This window comes from Sus scrofa, chromosome 8, assembly GCF_000003025.6.
Source record: "Sus scrofa isolate TJ Tabasco breed Duroc chromosome 8, Sscrofa11.1, whole genome shotgun sequence".
Taxonomy (NCBI): Eukaryota; Metazoa; Chordata; class Mammalia; order Artiodactyla; family Suidae; genus Sus; species Sus scrofa.
The window spans coordinates 112,691,292-112,710,974 of NC_010450.4; the positions used below are offsets into that span (position 1 = coordinate 112,691,292).

At 38.2% G+C, this 19,683-nt stretch overlaps 1 protein-coding gene across 5 annotated transcripts in view; it reads right to left on the bottom strand.

Moving 5' to 3' along the window:
• Positions 1 to 19,683, bottom strand: part of SEC24B (SEC24 homolog B, COPII coat complex component) — a 92,342-nt gene that overhangs the window by 20,763 nt on the left and 51,896 nt on the right. For 3 of the 5 annotated variants that reach the window (XM_021101681.1, XM_021101683.1, XM_021101679.1), the window contains 5 exons: positions 12,353 to 12,433; positions 9,425 to 9,648; positions 6,820 to 7,004; positions 3,733 to 3,835; positions 245 to 371 (listed from right to left, as the gene is read on the bottom strand). In XM_021101681.1, the coding sequence (XP_020957340.1) occupies positions 245 to 371; positions 3,733 to 3,835; positions 6,820 to 7,004; positions 9,425 to 9,648; positions 12,353 to 12,433 (720 nt within the window). The remainder of the gene's footprint in view (positions 1 to 244; positions 372 to 3,732; positions 3,836 to 6,819; positions 7,005 to 9,424; positions 9,649 to 12,352; positions 12,434 to 19,683) is intronic. The other 2 variants (XM_021101680.1, XM_021101682.1) reach the window with 1 other exon arrangement.

The window sequence follows — 19,683 nt, forward strand, 5'->3', positions numbered from 1 at the left end:
AAGCACAATGTCTGCATGATCTCATCTGCATGCCCTTCTCTGCTGGTTTTATGAATTCTTTTTACCTTCATTATCGATCACCCCCTTGGCCAGCCAAAATGAAGTATCCTTTAGTCTATATTCTCTCCATTAAAAGTGGCATGAAAGTTTTTAAAGGAATGAGAAGAGAGACCAGATAACGGCCAACATGTCAGAATGCTTAAAATAATATTAAATACACTTATTTTAAGAATCTGGAACTCACCATCATTAACTCTATAGCACAAATTGCATTTCCATCTACGTTGATCAATGAAGGACACAAAAGGGTTGATATATGTTCGACAAGACCGGCACCTCACAATGGTATTGGATGTTATCACTGGTAATTGCTAGGAAGTAAAATGAAGATGTTGCAGCAGAAAAAGCACCCAGAGGAAAACAGACCACACACTGCTCTGCTACATATACAGAAGAGAAACCACATTTCTGTTTTGAAATTGGAGCATTTTAGTAAAATCCAGTGGTGTGCTGAGCAATATCAGTAGCTATCCAATTTTTTCCCCTCTTCTGTCAAACTATAACACTAAAACAAAGTCAAACCAAATGTAATGAAAGTTATTGACTGACAAGAAAAGCTTGGTTGACAAAAAAATAGAGTAAGTCAAAGCTTATCAGCCTAACTCAAGAAACAACAACAGTAATGGAAATATATACCATATAAAAATGCCTTTGTCTTCGCTGTCTGACTGCATCTGATACTAAACTCTAAGGTATGCACATTATTCTGCCACGTGGTCTTGATGGGGACCATGGCCACAAGAAACCAAACAACAACATGCCTTAAAAACAATTCATCTCGGAGTTTCCGTTGTGACCCAGTGGGTTAAGAACAATATAGTGTCCGTGAGGATGAAGGTTTGATCCCTGGCCTCACTCAGTGGGTTAAGGATCTGGTGTTGCTACAAGCTGTGGCGTAGGCAAGGGGCAGAGTAGGCCGCAGATGTGGATCGGATCCGGTGTTGCTGTGGCTGTAGTGTAGGCCCGCGCCTGCAGCTCCAATTTGACCTCTGGCCTGGGAACTTTCATACGCTGCAGGTGTGGCCATAAAAAGGAAAAAACAGAAAAGAAAAAACAAAACAATACAAAAAGAAAAAAACAAAACAGAAAAGAAAAGAAAAAACAAAACAATAACAAATGGCTTAGCTGGGGAAAGGAACTTTATATTCAATGTAAGAAGTTTAGGGAGTTCCTGTCCTGGCTCAGCGAAAACGAATCTGACTAGTATCCATGAGGATGCGGGTTTGATCCCTGGCCTTGCTCAGTGGGTTAAGGATCCGGCATTACCACAAGCTGTGGTGTAGGTCGCAGACATAGATCTGCAGTTCTGATTGGACTCCTAGCCTGTGAACTTCCATATTCTGTGGGTGCAACCCTCAAAAGAAAAAAGAAGAAAATATATAAGTTTGGAAAATATGATGCATATTATTTATCTCACTAAATTAATCCCTAATAACATTTTAATATATTTCCTTCTAGCTTTCCCCCATCTATGCAAACATTTAAATATCTTTGTATTTAATTTTTTCACATAATTTTAATTAAAGAAGTAACTACACATCATTTCTGTGAAAAAAATGGAAGTACATTTAACTGAAAATGATAAAATAAAAAATGGGGAGTTCCCGTCGTGGCGCAGTGGTTAACGAATCCGACTAGGAACCATGAGGTTGCGGGTTCGATCCCTGGCCTTGCTCAGTGGGTTAACGATCCGGCGTTGCCATGAGCTGTGGTGTAGGTTGCAGACGCGGCTCGGATCCTGCGTTGCTGTGGCTCTGGCGTAGGCCGGTGGCTACAGCTCCGATTCAACCCCTAGCCTGGGAACCTCCATATGCCAACGGAGCGGCCCAAGAAATAGCAACAACAACAACAACAACAACAACAAAAAGACAAGACAAAAAAAAAAAAAAAGACAAAAAAAAAAAAAAAATGATCCTGACTTCTATATCCCAGAGGAAGCCACTGTTGCCAATTTAGTACATATATGTCCAGAAGGTATCATATACAGAATTATGTATTTAGATACAAATTTTCACTATGAGAATTTAACTGTCTTGGGATTAGAGATAAAGGTCGAAATTGTATTACAGGTGATCAAATAGTATTCGCGGAATGAATGAATTCAAAGCACTTATTGCATATTATTTTATTTTCTATTCACTTGACTCCTTTCTAGAATTGTTTTGTTTTGTTTTTAGGGCCACACCCACAGCAAATGGAAGTTCCCGGGCTAGGGGTCAAATCAGAGCTATAGCTGCCAGCCTACGCCACAGCCGCACCAGATCCAAGCCACATCTGTGACCTACACAGAAGCTCAAGGCAATGCCGGATCCTCAACCCACTGACTGGGGCCAAGAATCGAACCCGCGTCCTCACAGACACTAGTTGGGTTCTTAACATGCCACAACGGGAACTCCACTTTCCTCCTTTCTACACATGCTAGTAGGAAAGTAAGCTCCATAAAGAAGCTTATGAACTTTGTATCCTTCGCATCCAGCATGAGAGGTAATCAATAATCATTTTTTGGTTGAATGAGAGAAAAGAAACTCCATAGCAATAAGAGGGTAGAAAACCACAGTCATAAAAAAGTATGAGAAAGAAATGCAACTTAGAAAGTATAAATAAATGGGTTAATTTTATTTCCGAAGCTTAGAAATTTTAATTTCAATACAACATATCTGCATGAAATACCAGAAGTATGTGTAAAAATCCAGCAAGCTGGGTATTAAATCAAATTGACTGTAGAAACTTAAAAAAGTAATGTTTTGTTTTTGCTTTTGGCCATGCTGGAGGCATGTGAAAGTTCCTGGGCCGGGGATGGAACCTGAGCCACAGCAGCGATTCAAGACACTGTTGCAGTAACAATGCCAGATCCTTAACCCACTGAGCCACAAGGCAATTCCCACTTGAGTTAGTGTTTTAACTCAAGAGACTTAAAGTTTTTAGACTTATTACAAATGTTATTTTATTAATAGAGTTAGGAACAGTCATACAGTTTCTGCTCTGACTGTGTATCACTGCAGTTATATAGAAGAGGAATTCTCACTGTAGCACAACACAATCGGTGGTGTCTTGGGAGTGCTGAGATGCAGGTTCGATCCCTGGCCAGGCACAGGGGGTTGAGGATCTGGTGTTGCCTCAACTGCGGCTCAGATCTGATCCCTGGCCCGGGGCAGGCCCTCCCCCCCCCCAAAAAAAAGAGAAAAGAAAAAAAAAAAGAACTCCCAAGGTTTTATCTATCCTCTATAGCCTTTCCAACTTCCAAAACTACTAATCTTCCAAAATCCACCTCAGATCTCATCACTTGTGGAAAATTTCTGCTACTGTACCCAGAGGAAATCCCTCCCAATACTGCGCTCACTATCCAAGTACCTCATAGAATTTGGTTAGTTACATGTATTAGTTATCCTGCACTATAATTATCTGTTTTTATATCTTTGTCCTCTGTTAGATAAGAATTTCTTAGGAGCGAAGTTAATGACTTAATTATCGTGGTATTCTAGGGTTTAGTTTAGGGCCTGTCACAAAGCAGGTGACAGAAAATGTCTGCTGAATTGAATTTGATAGAAATGATTAACTCTAACTTCAAAGAAAAGCAAATGAAAAAATTCTAAGAAAATATATAACCTAAATACCTTGCACATACGTACACAGGTCAGTACCCCACAAATACTTTAAAATAGGTTACCTTACCGTTAGGTCTCGGAAGGGATGTAACAACAATCCTAAAGGAAGCTTAGCCTTATTCAGCAAAGCCTGCGTCTGCGGAATATTTGTCAAAGTACACCGAAAGGAACTGCGAAAATATAAACACCACAGACTTGGTTAGCTATTAGGAAAGGAAAAAGAATACTGATACAGTTGTTGTAGATAACTAAACATTTAAGGGCATATGTGAAAATCATCTGAGTTTGTGACAAAACTGTTAACTAGGAGGTATGTAATTTACATGTCAAAAGACTGAGATTAAGGCTCCCTGTGAAACCACCCTCACCCCTGACCACAAGTCAGAAGGAAAGCCTTCCTCCTCTGTGCTCCGAGGTCTGTTTATTAGTCTGATCTGCTTTAGCTGGTTTGACTTTATCTTCTCCATTTGAGATCATTTTGCCCTTGTGTCACCCTAGCTAGCACTACTCCTCTCACAGAGCAAGTGTTTATAGCTTACTAAGTTGTAAGTTAAGGTTCATAGACACAGGATCAATAACGGAGCAACCAAAGAGATAAGAAGCAGAGGTATCAGAAGCCAGGAAAGGAATTTTAAGAGCGGCTGACAATATGTAGCGATAGCCAGATGTGCCCATTCCGGGCTGGTGATATTCCTTGAATACACATACCAAGCTGGTTCCCACTTCAGGACTTCTGCACTTGCTCTTCATGCGGCATGGCACACTCCTTACCCAGAGTCACAATTTGCTCTCTGTTTCATTCAGAACTCTATTCAAATGTTAACTCCTTAGGAAAACCTATTCTGACTCCTCAATTTAAAACAGTCACCCTCCACCCTTATGAACAGCCACCTCACAGCAATACTCTGAAATTACATTATATATCCACTGGTTTGACTGTTCACAGTATGTTTTTTTCTAATAGGATAGGTTGGATGAGAGATGGAGAACTTGGTCTTGTTTACTGCTCCATTCCCAGCACCTAAAAACACTGCCTGGCATGTAACTTAGAAGGCATTCGGTAAATACTTATTGACTGATATATCTTAAAATGTAGGCACAATTATTCCTGTTTTACAGTTGACAATACTGAGACTTTGAGAAGTTGAGTGATCAGCACAGTTTTACAGCTACTTATCGGTGGAACCACTGAACTCCAAAGCCGCTTACTTTGCTTTGCTATTTGTCTTTTTTTATTTATTTTTTTGCTATTTCTTGGGCCGCTTCCGCGGCATATGGAGGTTCCCAGGCTATGGGTCCAATCGGAGCTGCAGCCACCGGCCTACGCCAGAGCCACAGCAACGGTGGATCCGAGCCGCGTCTGCAACCTACACCACAGCTCACGGCAACGCCGGATCCTTAACCCACTGAGCAAGGCCAGGGACCAAACCCGCAACCTCATGGTTCCCAGTCGGATTCGTTAACCACTGCGCCACGACGGGAACTCCCTGCTTTGCTATTTTGATAAAAGAATTTCACAGAACACAGAACTGAATAGAAACATATACACCATCCCCTACTTATTATGATGTCTTAGACACAGACATATACTATGTTCACCTACTTGGGGGATGCCTAAACATCCACAGGACAAGGCCATAATCCACGTATTTATAGACCTGATAGCAACTTAAACACTCAGAAGGATAGGCAGCTATTTTCAATCTAGAATCAACGATTACACATTTTTATAGTAATGATTTTGGCACTGCCTTAGGCATTCATGGGGCACTGGCAGGAGGCTGTGGCAGAAGAGGTGGAACCCTTGAAGCACCTCCACTTTCTATTTCCCGTATTGGACATCTGTAGAAGACTTGGGCTGAAAAAAGAGGAACCTATGGCTTTTTTTAAAAGCTAAAAAGCTATGGCCTTAAAAAAAAAAATGTGTGTATATACATATACATATATGTGTGTGTGTATATGTGTGTGTCCTCTTAACACTAATTCTAATGCGAGGAAGAAGACAACGTGGTCTGTGAATCAGAGTTTACTTTATGAGGAGAGAGTCCATAAGCAGGAGGATGTCTTCTAAAAAGCATCTAGATGCAGAGGAATATCCTATTCTTAGAAGACAGAAGTACCGAAAGGAGGCAGGAACAGAGCACTTTTGGTTTGGGGTATACTGTAAGGCGCGTAACAAAGCTCATCCCCCCAGAAGATACGCCAGGGATTTGTGGCCACTAGATGGAGGCTGCCAACTAAACTTCTCTGTGAGGTGAGGAAATAATAAAGAAAATCCAATTTGGGACTTCGAAGTGTGACTCAGCAGATTAAGAAGCAGACTAGTATCCATGAGGATGAGGGTTCAATCCCTGGCCTTGCTCAGTGGGTTAAGGGATCCGTTGTTGCTGCAAGCTGCAGTGTGGGTTGCAGTCATGGCTCGGATCTGACATTGTTATGTCTGTGGTGTAGGCTGGCAGCTGCAGCTCTGATTCACCCCTCAGCTTGGGAACTTCCATAATCCACAGGTGCAGCCCTAAAAAGAAAAATAAAGAAGAAGAGCCAAATTTAAATTCAGCTGGATAAATAAGACTGGGGGCAATAGTCTTCTCATTCTATACTGAGTAGGAAAAGAAAATTCAGAGAAAAACTATTTATATAAACTAAAAAACAAACAAAAATTCCCTGGGAGTTCCCGTTGTGGCTCAGTAGTTAGCAAACCCGACTAGCATCCATGAGGACGCAGGTTCGATCCCTGGCCTTGCCCAGTGGGTTGAGGATCCGGCGTTGCTGGATGTGGTGTAGGTCATAGAGGCGGCTCGGATCCCTTATTGCTGTGGCTCTGGTGTAGGTTGGTGGCTACAGTTCTGATTGGACCCCTAGCATGGGAACCTCCATATACCACAGGTAGAGCCCTAAAAGATAAAAAAAAAAAAGAAAAAAAAAAATTCCCTAGCATTGGGAGACAGCAACAGAGACGGGGTCAGAAAAAAATGACCTAAACTGAATTTTATAGAGAATTTTATAGAACTTCTATACAAACTAAATTAGAGGAGTTCAACTAAGAAAACTTCCAATCAAGGAATTAATATCATAGTACTTTTACTATTTTGAAGGTCACACAATGTTTTTGACAAGGTTTCACTTACTAAAGATTGCAAAATTAAATACTTACTCTGGACTACAGTTTAATTTTTTGAGGTCTAAATTCAAGTTAGGTACTGGAGCCCAAACAGGAGTCATAGGTAAAATATTCCTCTCCTGAGTAAGGTTTACAGGTCTCAAGCTTTCTGGCTGTGTAGAGCTCTGAAGACTCAATCCTCCCAAACTGGAGGAGAGCTGGTTCATACCAGGATACTGCTGAAAAAGCAAGTCAAAACAAAAGAACAATATAACAAACACAGATAAAATTTATTACACTATATATAAGATGTTAACATACAGAAAAACAAGACGATAACAAAAATTTAAATCTGGCTTTGTAACATTAGAATGACTTAACAGGGCAATTCAAATTAAAACATTCTTGAAAAAACTCAAAGAAAAAATACTGAATAAATTTAAACCTTTTTTTGCATAGTTAAACCTCACAACAAAATTTCAACAAGAATGCTTTTCAACATCAAGAATTTGGTTTCTCTGAATACCTTTACACAGCAAAGGTAGGATAAATGCTTGTTTCTGAAGTTTATTCAGAGAGCACCCATTGTGGCTCAGCAGTAACAAACCCAACTAGTATCCACGAGGATGTGGGTTCGATCCCTGGCCTCGGTCAGTGCATTAAGAATCTCAAGTTGCTGTGGCCGTGGTGTAGGCTGGCAGCTGTAGCTTCAATTAGACCCCTAGCCTGGGAACCTCCATATGCCACAGGTGTGGCCCTCAAAAGACAAAGACAAAAAAAAAAAAAAAAAAAAGGATACAAATGTAAAAATATAAGAAATTATACTATGACTATATAAAATTAAACATCTCTCCAATGTAAAAAAAAAGTACCATTAAAATTAAAGCTAATGTCAAGTTGGAGAAAAAAACTGCAATATATATTAGACAAAAGTTTAAAAACCTTTATTACAAATAGCTTACAAACCAGAAAGACCTGAATAGAATAAAAGAATATGAACAGGGATTTCAGTTAAGACAGAGAAATGACTAATAATTATAAAAAAAAAAAATTTTGCTTCAAAAAAATAACTCTTGGGGAGTTCCCGTCGTGGCGCAGTGGTTAACGAATCCGACTAGGAACCATGAGGTTGCGGGTTCGGTCCCTGCCCTTGCTCAGTGGGTTAATGATCCGGCGTTGCCGTGAGCTGTGGTGTAGGTTGCAGACGCAGCTCGGATCCAGTGTTGCTGTGGCTCTGGCGTAGGCCGGTGGCTGCAGCTCTAATTGGACCCCTAGCCTGGGAACCTCCATATGCCACGGGAGCGGGCCAAGAAATAGAAAAAAGGCAAAAAAAACAAAAAAAAAACAAAAAAACTCTTGGAATACTTACGCAAAACTGAGAATTGGGCAGTCATAGACACTTTTGCTGGGAGTATGAATTGGGACATTATTTCTCCACACCTGACCACCAAACAGTGATCAACTACTCTCTGCTAGACATTCCCATCTGGATGTCTGTTAGGCCAACTCGGTTCCCATTCCCAGAACTATTTATCCCTCTGTCTTCACCATCTAAGTAAATACACCACCCTCTACCCAGTTGCTCTGAAATAGTAGTGTTCCAACTGGGCCAATAAAGCGATAAAGAAAATCTGACAAAATGGAAGGTGGGGAAATAGGTACTTTCCAACTCTGTTTCTCCAGTGCCTCTCCCTGTTTCCTTCTTCCTTCTCTGTTTTAATTCTAAGAGTAAATTCCAGGAACAAACGGTTTTCTTATTGCCCCTCTAATTTTCATTAATTTACCATAAATTCCTAAAAGGTTAGTCTACTAAGCAGCTTTTTATTATAATTAGCATGCTCTTGCCATTTAAATTGTTTCCTTTTATTTGATTATCTTCTCAGTAAATGTAAAATACTTATTGTCCTATTATTAAACTGATATGGTATTTAGGAGGTCACTCCAAGAAAGGTCAAGTCAAAACTGGTCAGAGCAGTAATTGTGAACAAATGTATGGATGCAGTAATCAGGAACAAATGTGGAGACTTTGACCAATTTCAGTTATAGGTCATGGAGATGTCTTCAAGTTAAGAGCTGGAATCCAAATCCCTAACCACATGTGTACCATTATCATTTTCTGAGGCAAAAAACAGCTTAGTATTTTATAGTTAAATAATATTTACTTTAATCTCCTGACCATAAAATTAGTATCTTTACATTGCAGAGATCTTGAAAAATAAAAGTACAATGCAGAAAGAAAAACCAAAGTTAATCCCTTTTATCTTTTTCTATGTAAGCACACACACACAAAAAATGGCAATCAAATTCTATGTAAGAGTTCCCGTTGTGGCAGGGCGGAAACGAATCCGACTAGGAACCATGAGGTTGTGGGTTCAATCCCTGCCCTTGCTCAGTGGGTTAAGGAGCTGGCGTTGCTGTGGCTGTGGTGCAGGCTGGCGGCAACTGCTCCGATTAAACCCCTAGCCTGGGAACATCCCTATGCTGTGGGTGTGGCTCTAAAAAGACCAAAAAAAAAAAAAAAAAAATTCTACGTTATGTCTCATCTAGGCTTATCCGTATTCGTATCTACAATTCATCTGAATCACTGGGGATTTGTCAGAAGTGATAAGAGTTTGACAATTTTTAGAAATGTGATGTCTTTATACGACTACATACATACCTGAGCATACTGCTGGAGTCCAGAATATACCGGGCCACTGGGAGGTACTCCAGAATTAAGCGGTGCTGTAGCGTTCTGATATCCAGGCTGAAGGGTTGGATAGCCATACCCAAATGGCTTGGCCGTTTTTGAGGGCTGAGGAGCAGCAGGAGCTGGGGCTGGAGCAGGGTCAGCTTCAGGAGCAGGATCAGGAGCAGGACTGCTTGCTGATGAGGAAAGCATATCTAACAAAAGGGAAAATCATGGTGTTAACTCCAGAAAGACCCTTACTAAGCCATAACTTTTGGCACTTCCTTTTTTTAAAAAAAAAAACCTTTTAATTAGGAGAAATTCTGAACATATACGAAAGTTCAGAGAATAGAATAATAAACCCCACATATGTACCAGTCAGCTTTAATAATCAATATTTTGCTAATCTTGTTTCACACATTTCTACCTCATCTTTATTTTACAAAAAGTATTTACAAGAAAAACTCCATTTTGTATCATTTCACTGACAAATGCTTTAGTTGGTATTTTTAACAGGTAAGGTCTTTACATTTACACAGATTAAATATATCACATATATATAAAAATAATTCCCTAGAAGTTGGCTTTATTTGCAGAACCAAAACTGTGAAAGTATGAAAGACAGGGTGTAGAATAGGGTCCAGCTCCTAAAACAGTGTCTGGTATGGAATAGAGGCCGAATAAAATTTAATGAATGAATATTCTTCCTTTATTTAAATTTAAAACAAAAACTAAAACTTGATTAAAACTGTGAAAAAAAACCTAGAAAATATAATCATTATATACAAGAACAATAACAAAAAGAGGGCCTATTATCCTACTAAACATAACCATTATTAACATGACTGCAGACTGTTAGTCTTATTTTAAGGTCAAGTCCATAAAATACACATGTATTTCAATTTATTTTTCATATAAAAATTTTCTTCACTACCAATCAGACTCTGAAAAAAAAATTTCTTAAAAGCACCTGAATTAATAAACTTCTTAAGTTTACTGATGGAGAAGCTCCCTTTGTGGCTCAGCATCATTGAGGATGTGGGGTTCGATCCTTGGCCTTGTTCAGTGGGTTAAGGATCTGGCACTGCTGCAAGCTGCAGTGTAGGTCACAGATGTGGCTGCGACTGTGGTATATAGGTCTCAGCTGCAGCTCCGATTCTACCCCTAGCCCAGGAACTTCCATATGCTGCAATTATGGCCCTAAAGAGAAAAAAAAAAAAAAAATTATTGAGGGTGTTCTCTTGTGGTGGAGTGGATTAAGGATTCAGTGCTGTCACTGCAGCAGCTTGCGTCCCTGCTGTGGTGTGGGTTCGATCCCTGGCCTGGGAACTTTCATATGCCTTGAGTGTGGCCCAAAAAAAACTTTATTGAGGAATCATATCTTCCTACTGACTCTGCTGGCTCTGATTTTGAAAAGACTTCCCTAGACATTCTGTTGTCTGTCATCCTGTACTAATTAGGCAAATGCTGCCTTACTGGCTTTCTGGTGACCTCCTGGACTTCTCAAATGGGCAAGAACTTCAATGCAGTGTCACAGCCTTAGATATCCTGCTTGTCTATCCTCACCACAATGGGAAGGTAGGTAGAAAGGTCACTTAAAGGAAGGACTGGAGTCCTAAGCATGAGGGGCTAACCCCCCCCCCTTTAAGAAAGGGACAGTGTTTCATACATTTCTAGAGTTCTAAGATCTACTACCTAGTACCTCACATATAGACTCTCAATTCACTTAATCTTACTGTGACCAACGTTCCTGTCTTTCCTTAATTTGGGTGCAGCATAAAAAGCTAGAAAACATGCCCAAGGTCATTACTGTCAAAGCATAGTTAACAAGATGAAATCTGCTGATGAAATGAATACAGACAAACACAACAAGGTTTAACTCCAAGGCTACAGTCTTTTAACTACATCGCACTGGATGTTTTACTTCAGGGTAATTTGAAGCTCATGAAATACTATAGTATTCATCTTTTAGTGAATGAAGTAACTCTCTTAGAATATTCTGATAATGGTAATCGCTTTTGGAATGCTTCGTAACTTCTTACACATACATACACACACACACACACACATCTCTAGGGAAAAATATCCTTAACCACAAAAGACTGAGTAGCTTATTTGAGTACTCTTGACATATTAAAAGGAAACTCTATACTAAGCTAAGAAGATTAATATTTTCTACTAGTTCATAAAACAGTGATAGCAAGACAGTAATTTCAGCACACTCCAACTTCAATTAAGCTTCAACCTGGATAATTACCAAGGTGATAAAAAATAACGAGAAGAGCAAAATCACTTGTTCTGTTAGTCCTAAAGTTTGGCATCCTGAGAAAGAAAAGAGAGAGGAGGAGGCTGGGTGTGGCTGTCAGGTTGTGGGTGATGGGAGAGGGGTAAATAAGGAAGATCACAGTATAAAATACCACAAGGAAATAACTATTTGTTATAAAAGTTAGGTTACTTCCAGATATGGTTAAAAGCAATGCCTCCAAAAGCTACCCCCAAGCTGGTTAATCTATTTACCTGGTGGAGGCAGCCAGGAGCCATAGGGGAGTTAAGAGTCAAAGACTATTTATATTCAGGGGCTAGTTGGAAGAAATTCAAGGACCTATGCGTGAGAACAGAAATATAAAATTTACTTAAGGAGTTATTAGCATAAAAAGGAAGGGAAAAGAGAAAATTATTCAGCAGTAAATCTTTTAGAAAGAGGAAGAAGATAAAGAACATAACAAAAATAAAATAGTTTTTCTTAGACCTCCCAGAAACAGCATCCATAGTTATTATAACACAATTACACTATTAAATTAAGGCTGAGAAGTACCAGGAAGATATCCCCCTTTCTGTTAAAAATAGTCTGCTAATAGTCTGGAAAGCAACTGATGGTAACTTTTCAAATAAACATCAAATAAGCACAAAACAAATTACCTGGATAGCTGCCTCCCTCTAGGGCATCGTAACTGTTGGGCATTGGAGAAGCACTGCTTGTGGTAGAAGAGCTGTCAACACCTAAAAGGAAAAGCAAAATATCTACTAAGTTTAAAATGACCATGTGTCTTAAAGCAACCTTTGGCAATTCTGAAAAAGAGGTTTTGCTGATCTAGGAAAATTCCTGCCTCTAGTAAAAATGTAAAATGACTGATGTTCAATGACATGTAAAAAACCATTTATAAATTTCTGATAATAAGAGAGGGTGAGTGTGAAGAATATGGAGCTGATGAGTGGAATAAAATTCAATCAGACACACTGAAGGTGTATAAAAGAAAATACATCAAACTTCAGAAGTAGTCAAACACAAAATATCAATCTTTGATAGAAATGTTGATATAATCACACTCAAAGATTGGATCTACCAATTCTCAAGCTATTAAATAGCTTGTATCAATATCAGGCTATTTTAAGATAATTAAATTTTAATGACTTCTATCTATAACTCAGCATGGCTGTATGAAACCTTCATTAAGAGAGGAATCTATGGCTTGGGTTGCTACCTAGCATGTTCCTAAGCTTTTCTATGACTCAGTTTACTCACTTGCTCAATAAAGATTAAAGAGTACCTGCCATATTTAATAAAGTAACAAATAAAAGGTACCAAAGAATAAAATGTGATACATATGTGTCAGACTATGTGTCAGTTTAAAAAAAAAATTTATTGAGGTATAGTAGATTTACAGTGTTAATTTTTTCTGTACAGCAAAGTGACTCAGCCATATATATTCTTCTTCATATTCTTTCCCATTACGGTTTATCACAGGATACTGAATACAGTCATCTGTGCTATACAGTAGCCCCAGTTGTTTATCCATCTTATATATACTAGTTTGCACCTACTAATCCCAGGGAAGGGAGGGATTGGGAATTTGGGACTATAAGAATTTTTATTACATGTATTCACCCAAAACTTGTAAGATTAACAGGAATGTTCAGTGGCAATTTATGGTAGAATTTAGTGATGTCACACAGACAGCAGAACATACAATATATTTCTCTCATTCCTTCATTTACTCAACAACTATTTTCTTGAGAACCCACAGTTATTCTAGGTAGATATGCTGGAGTATTGCTGATGAATAAAACTGAAAATGACAAATAATAAATGCTGGAGAGGGTGTGGAGAAAAGGGAACTTTCATTTTTTTTTTTTTTTTTTTTTGTCTTTTGTCTTTTGTCCTTTTAGGGCGGCACCCACGGTGTACGGAGGTTCCCAGGCTAGGGGTCTAATCAGAGCTGTTGCTGCCAGCCTACACCACAGCAATGCGAGATCCGAGCTGTGTCTGTGACCTATATTACAGCTCACGGCAGTGCCAGATCCTTAACCCACTGAGCAAGGCCAGGGATCGAACCCGCAACCTCATGGTTCCTAGTCAGATTCATTAACCACTGAGCCATGATGGGAACTCCGAAAAGGGAACCTTCTTACACTGTTGGTGGGAATGTACTTTGGTGCAACCACTATGGAAAACAATATGGAGGTTCCTCAAAAAACTAAAAATAGAACCACCATACGATTTAGCAATCCCACTCCTGGGCATATATCTGAAGAAACCCATAATTCAAAAAGATAGCATGTGAACTATATATCTAATCACTTGTGATGGAACATGATGGAGGATAATGTGAGAAAAAGAATGTAAATACATAAATAAATAACTGGGTCACTCTGCTGTACAGCAGAAACTGACAGAACACTGTAAATTAATCATAGTAAAAAATTTAAAAAAGAAAAGATACATGCACCCAATGTTCATTGCAGCACTATTTACAATAGCCAAGACATGGAAACAACCTAAATGTCCAGCAACACAGGAATGGATAAAGAAGATGTGGTACACATGTACAATGGAATATTACTCGGCCATAAAAAAGAATGAAATAAGGCCATTTGAAGCAACATGGATGGATACTAAGTGAAGTTAGTCAGACGGTGAAAGACAAACATTATATGATATCACCTATATATGGAATCTAAAAAAAGATACAAATGAACTTATTTGCAGAACAGAAGCAGACTCACAAACTTTGAGAAACGTATGGTTACCAAAGGGGATAGGTGACAGGGGCAGTGGGAGGGATGGTCTGCAGATCTGGGATTGGTATGTGCACACTGAGGTATATGGAACGACTGGCCGATGGAGACCTGCCTGTATAGCACAGAGCACTCTATCCAGTATACTGTGATAATCTATGTGGGAAAAGAATCTGAGAAGCAATGATACGTGTATATGTATGACTGGGTCACTTTGCTGTACAGCAGAAATTGTCACAGCCTTATAAATTAACTATACTGCAATAAAACTTAAAAAAAAAAAAAAACACAAAACAAAACTGAAAATGCACATGGCCCTGCCCTTGTGTTAGAGATGGTAGTCTTTTTCATCATAAGACAAATTCTGTGGTACAAAGGCGATCCCTAGCTCTTAACACCAGTATCATAACTGGAGTTTAAACTACATTTTAGATTAATTTTCAATTGTGATATAAAAAGAATAGGTATGCATAATTACCTCTCACTGAATAATTTTGGTTAACCACAAGAATTCATTGTATTAATTCAGGGAATAAGAGCTACAGATTTTTGTGTAGGAACACTTCATTATCAGTAAAGAACATGAACTGGAGGCAAAAGACTGTGGTCACACTGGACTCTTATTTAACTGCTAATAACTCTGCGTAAGTGACAAACATCAATAATACTCTCTCCTGCAAAATGAGAACAATTTTTTAAATGCCCTATGTGATGCTTACATGAGACAGTGGATATGAAGCAATTATAAAATATGATGTTTATAAAATAAACAATAGGTGAAAGATACTAATACACACTAAATACTTTCTCGGTGGTAAATAGAAAATTATTTCATATACATATCATTACTCTTAATTAAGAATGGGAAACAATGGCTCTTTTTGTTCCTTGTATTTGTGAATTTATAACTAAAGAACTATAAGGTCAAAAGTCTTGAGGTAATAGCATTAAAAACAATACATTAAAATCCAAATATTATCAACAGATGAATGTATAAACAAATGTGGTATATCTATATAATGGAGTATTATTCAGCTGTAAAAAGAAATGAAGTACTAACACAGGCTACAATATGAATGATCTTTGAAAACACGTTACGTGAAAGGAGCCAAACACATTCATGATTTCATGAATGTGTACGATTTCATTCATATAAAATATCCAAAATAGGTAAATCTATAGAGACAGAAAGTAGATTGGTTGCCAGGGGCTGAGAGGAGGGGGAAATTAAGAAATGTAATGCTTAAGGGGTACAGTTTTCCTTCTGGATGATGAAAATGTTCAGTTCTTTCTAGTTCAGTACATTTACAAAGTTAGAACTAGACAGAAGTGGTGACTATGCAACGACCCGAATGATGGAATTAGACAGAGGTAGTGGCTGCACAACACTGAATAAACTAAGTGCCACTGTACACTTTAAAATGCTTAATTTTATGTTATGTAGATTTCACCTCAAAACAAAGCAAACCAATATGCCAAGACATTTCAATGGGGAAAGAAGATTCTCTTCAACAAAATTGTGCTGGAGCAACTAGACAGCCACATGCAGGAGGATGAAAAGTTAGACCCCTTCCTTATAGCATATACTAAGTTGAACTCAAACTGGATCATAAACCTAAATGTAAGCACTAAAACTCTTAAAACACAGGAGCAAATCTTCAGGACTTTGGATCAAAGCAATGAATTTTTAGATATGACATCAAAGGCACAAGCAGCCAAAGAAAGAAAACAGATATGCTGGACTTCATCGAAATGTGCGACACCATCATGTAAGTAAAGACGTAACTCACAGAATGAAGGAATATATCTGCCAATCATACAGCTAATAAGGATCTAGTATCCAGAATATTTACACCAGTCTTACAATTCGACAATAAAAAGACAAGTAACCAGATTAAAAATAAGCAAAAGATCTAAACACATTTCTCCAAAAAAGATAAATAGCTAATAAGCACAAGAAAAGATGCTCAACATCACCAGCCATTCTGGAAGTGAAAACCAAGCCACAATGAGATACCATTTCACATCCACTAGGATGGCTATAATTAAAAACATAGAAATCAGAACATTTTGGCAAGGATGTGGAGAAACTGAAGCTTTCATTAGATTGCAAAGTGTTGGAGCTATGTTGAAAATCAGTCTGACAGTTTTCCAAAAGCTTAAGCACAGAGTTATATGACTCAATTCCACTCAAGAGAAATGAAAACATACATCCCACAAATAACTGTACATGAATGTTCACAGAAGCTTGATTCATAACAGTCCCAAAGTGGAAACAATCCAAGGGTCCAACAACTAATAAATGGAAAAATAAAATGTGAGACATATCCATGCAATGGGGTATCACTTGGTAATAAAAAGGAACAAAGGATTTATACACATCATAACGTGGATGAAACTTGAAAATACTATGCGAGAAAGAAGCTGGTCACAAAAACCAAATAGTAAATGATCTACTTATGTGAAAGGTTCAAAACAGCTAAATCTGTAGAGACAAAAAGTAGATTAGTGGTTTAGTGGTGCTAAGCCTGTATGTGGGAGGTGAGGGGGTAAGATTAAGAAGTGACTGCTAAAACGTATGGAGTTTCTATCATGGGGTGATGAAAATGTCAGAATTACACAGTGATGGTTGCAGAACTTTGTCAATATATTTTTTAAAATTCCAAATAGTACAATTTATTTATTTTATTTTATTTTATTTTATTTTATTTTATTTTTTTGGGTGTTTTTCCAGGGCCACACTCGCAGCACATGGAGGTTCCCGGGCTAGGGGTCTAATCAGAGCTGTAGCTGCCAGCCTATGCCAGAGCCATAGCAACACGGGATCCAAGCCGTGTCTGCGACCTACACCACAGCTCACGGCAATGCCAGATTCTTAGGATCCTTAACCCACTGAGCGAGGTCAGGGATCGAACCCACAACCTCATGGTTCCTAGTCAGATTCGTTAACCACTGAGCCACAAAGGGAACTCCCAAATAGTACAATTCAAATGAGTGAAATTTATGCTATGTGAATTGTATCTCAATAAATGAGCTGTTAAAAAAATACCATAATAGCAAAAATAAATAAATGGGGCCTAATCAAACTTAAAAGCTTTTGCACGGCAAAGGAAACCACCAACAAAACAAAAAGAGAACCTATGCAATGGGAGAAAGTATCTGCAAATGATGAGACTGCCACAGGGTTAATATACAAAAGACACAAACAGCTTAAACAGCTCTACAGATGGTCGACAGGCACATGAACATATGCTCAATGTTGCTAATTACTCGAGAAATGCAAATCAAAATCACAATGAGGTATCACCTCTCACTATCAGAATAGCCATCATCAAAAAGTATACAAATAATAAATGCTGCAGAGGGTGGGGAGAAAAAGAGAACCTTTGTGCATTGTTGGTAGGAATGTAAAATGGTGCAACCACTATGTCAAATAGCACAGAGGTTCCCTAAAAAGTAAAAACAGAGCTATCATATGATCCAACAATCCCATTGCCAGAAAAAAACAAAAAAATCTAATTTGAAAAGATATATGCAGCCCAGTGTTCACAGCAGCACATAAACTGTGGTGCCTTTATCTATGCAACAGGCAAGACATGAAAACAATCCAAGTGTCCATCAACAGACAACTGGCTTAAAGAGAAGTTGCACGTGTGTGCGCACGTGTGTGTGTATAAATATAATGGTATATATGCATACACACACACACACTAGAACATTATTCTGCCATAAAAAAGAATGAACTATTTCCAATTGCAGTAACATGGATGGACCTAGAGAATATTATACTGAGTGAAATCAGACAAAGAAAGACAAATACCTTATGATATTACTTAAACGTGGAATCTGGTTTTAAAATGTAAGTATATGGAAATAATTATTCTTGAAAAAAATTTAAGTTCACATATAAAAGACTACTCACACATATCAAATTATTTCAAAGAACATACTACTAATTACACTGTTTAGCTTCTTTCATGTCAAATCAAATATTAATGCCCATTTTAATCATAATGCTATAGTAACAAACTTTAAAGTATAAATTTGATAGAAACATTCTATTTTATTTCTTGGATAATTTGAAACCTGCTAGGTTACAATTCACTTTCAGAAGAAAAGAACAAATGCAAATCTCTACTTCGAACTTATTAAAATACTAAAGCAACTATTAAAGTTATAAATCCAAATGAACCACTAAACAGACTCAACCTTTGCTAAAACTTATGTTCAAATTCTAATTAGGTTCTGCCATCACAGCCAACACACATTAAAATGGTATTTTTTTAAAAAGTACATTATGAAACATGTGTCAATATCCTTAATATACTTAAAAATACCTTCACTAATTCTCCTACCATCTTACAGAATGAGGTCTAAATGCTTTTGAACTATCATAAAAAAAACTTCAAATTTTGGCTTCCATTTTCTTTTTAATCTCCATCTCCCACCTGTTCCTGTACCATCTTCCCTCCCATGGTCACACTAAACTTCTCATTTTTCATCTCAATACACCATTGTTATGTGTTATGCACTGTACACAGCCTAAATGAGCCAAGATTTCTGGAGTTCCCATTGTGGCTTAGTGGGTTAAGAACCTGACCAGTATCCATGAGAGTGTGGGTTTGATCCCTGGTCTTGCTCAGTGGGTTAAGGATCTGGCACAGCAGCAAGCTGTGGTCCAGGTTATAGATGTGGCTTGGATCCTGTGTTGCTGTGGCTGTGGTGGAGGCCTGCAGGTGCAGCTCTGAAAACCCCTAGCCTGAAAACTTTTATGTACCATGGGTGCGGCCATAAAAAGAAAAAAGAAAACAAAGAAGCAGCAGCCACATTTCCTTTTTTCTGCACAGCAATTTCCTACTCATCCTTCAAATTTCAAACCTTTCACAAAACCTTTCTGATGAGCCCATGGAAAATCATTTCCTTTCCTATGTAATAACATTTTCTCAATGCTGAATTATTCTATTTTTCAAGCTGTACTATAATCATATGCAGTATCTGCTTCCCTGCAATATATTTTATGCGTATATAGAGGCAGCTAGGCTACTGTATTGATCTTTGAAACCACAATACCAAGCAACATAACGCTTTCTGCATACAAGTTGGTTTTAGTTGAATGAGAAGCTTTGGTCCTTCTGGCCACTCTTAAACCTTAGATAGGTCCAGTTCACCTGAGTCACTTCACACTACAATTGATGATAATAATATTCTGAGCACAAATGGAGAGTAAGTGCGAA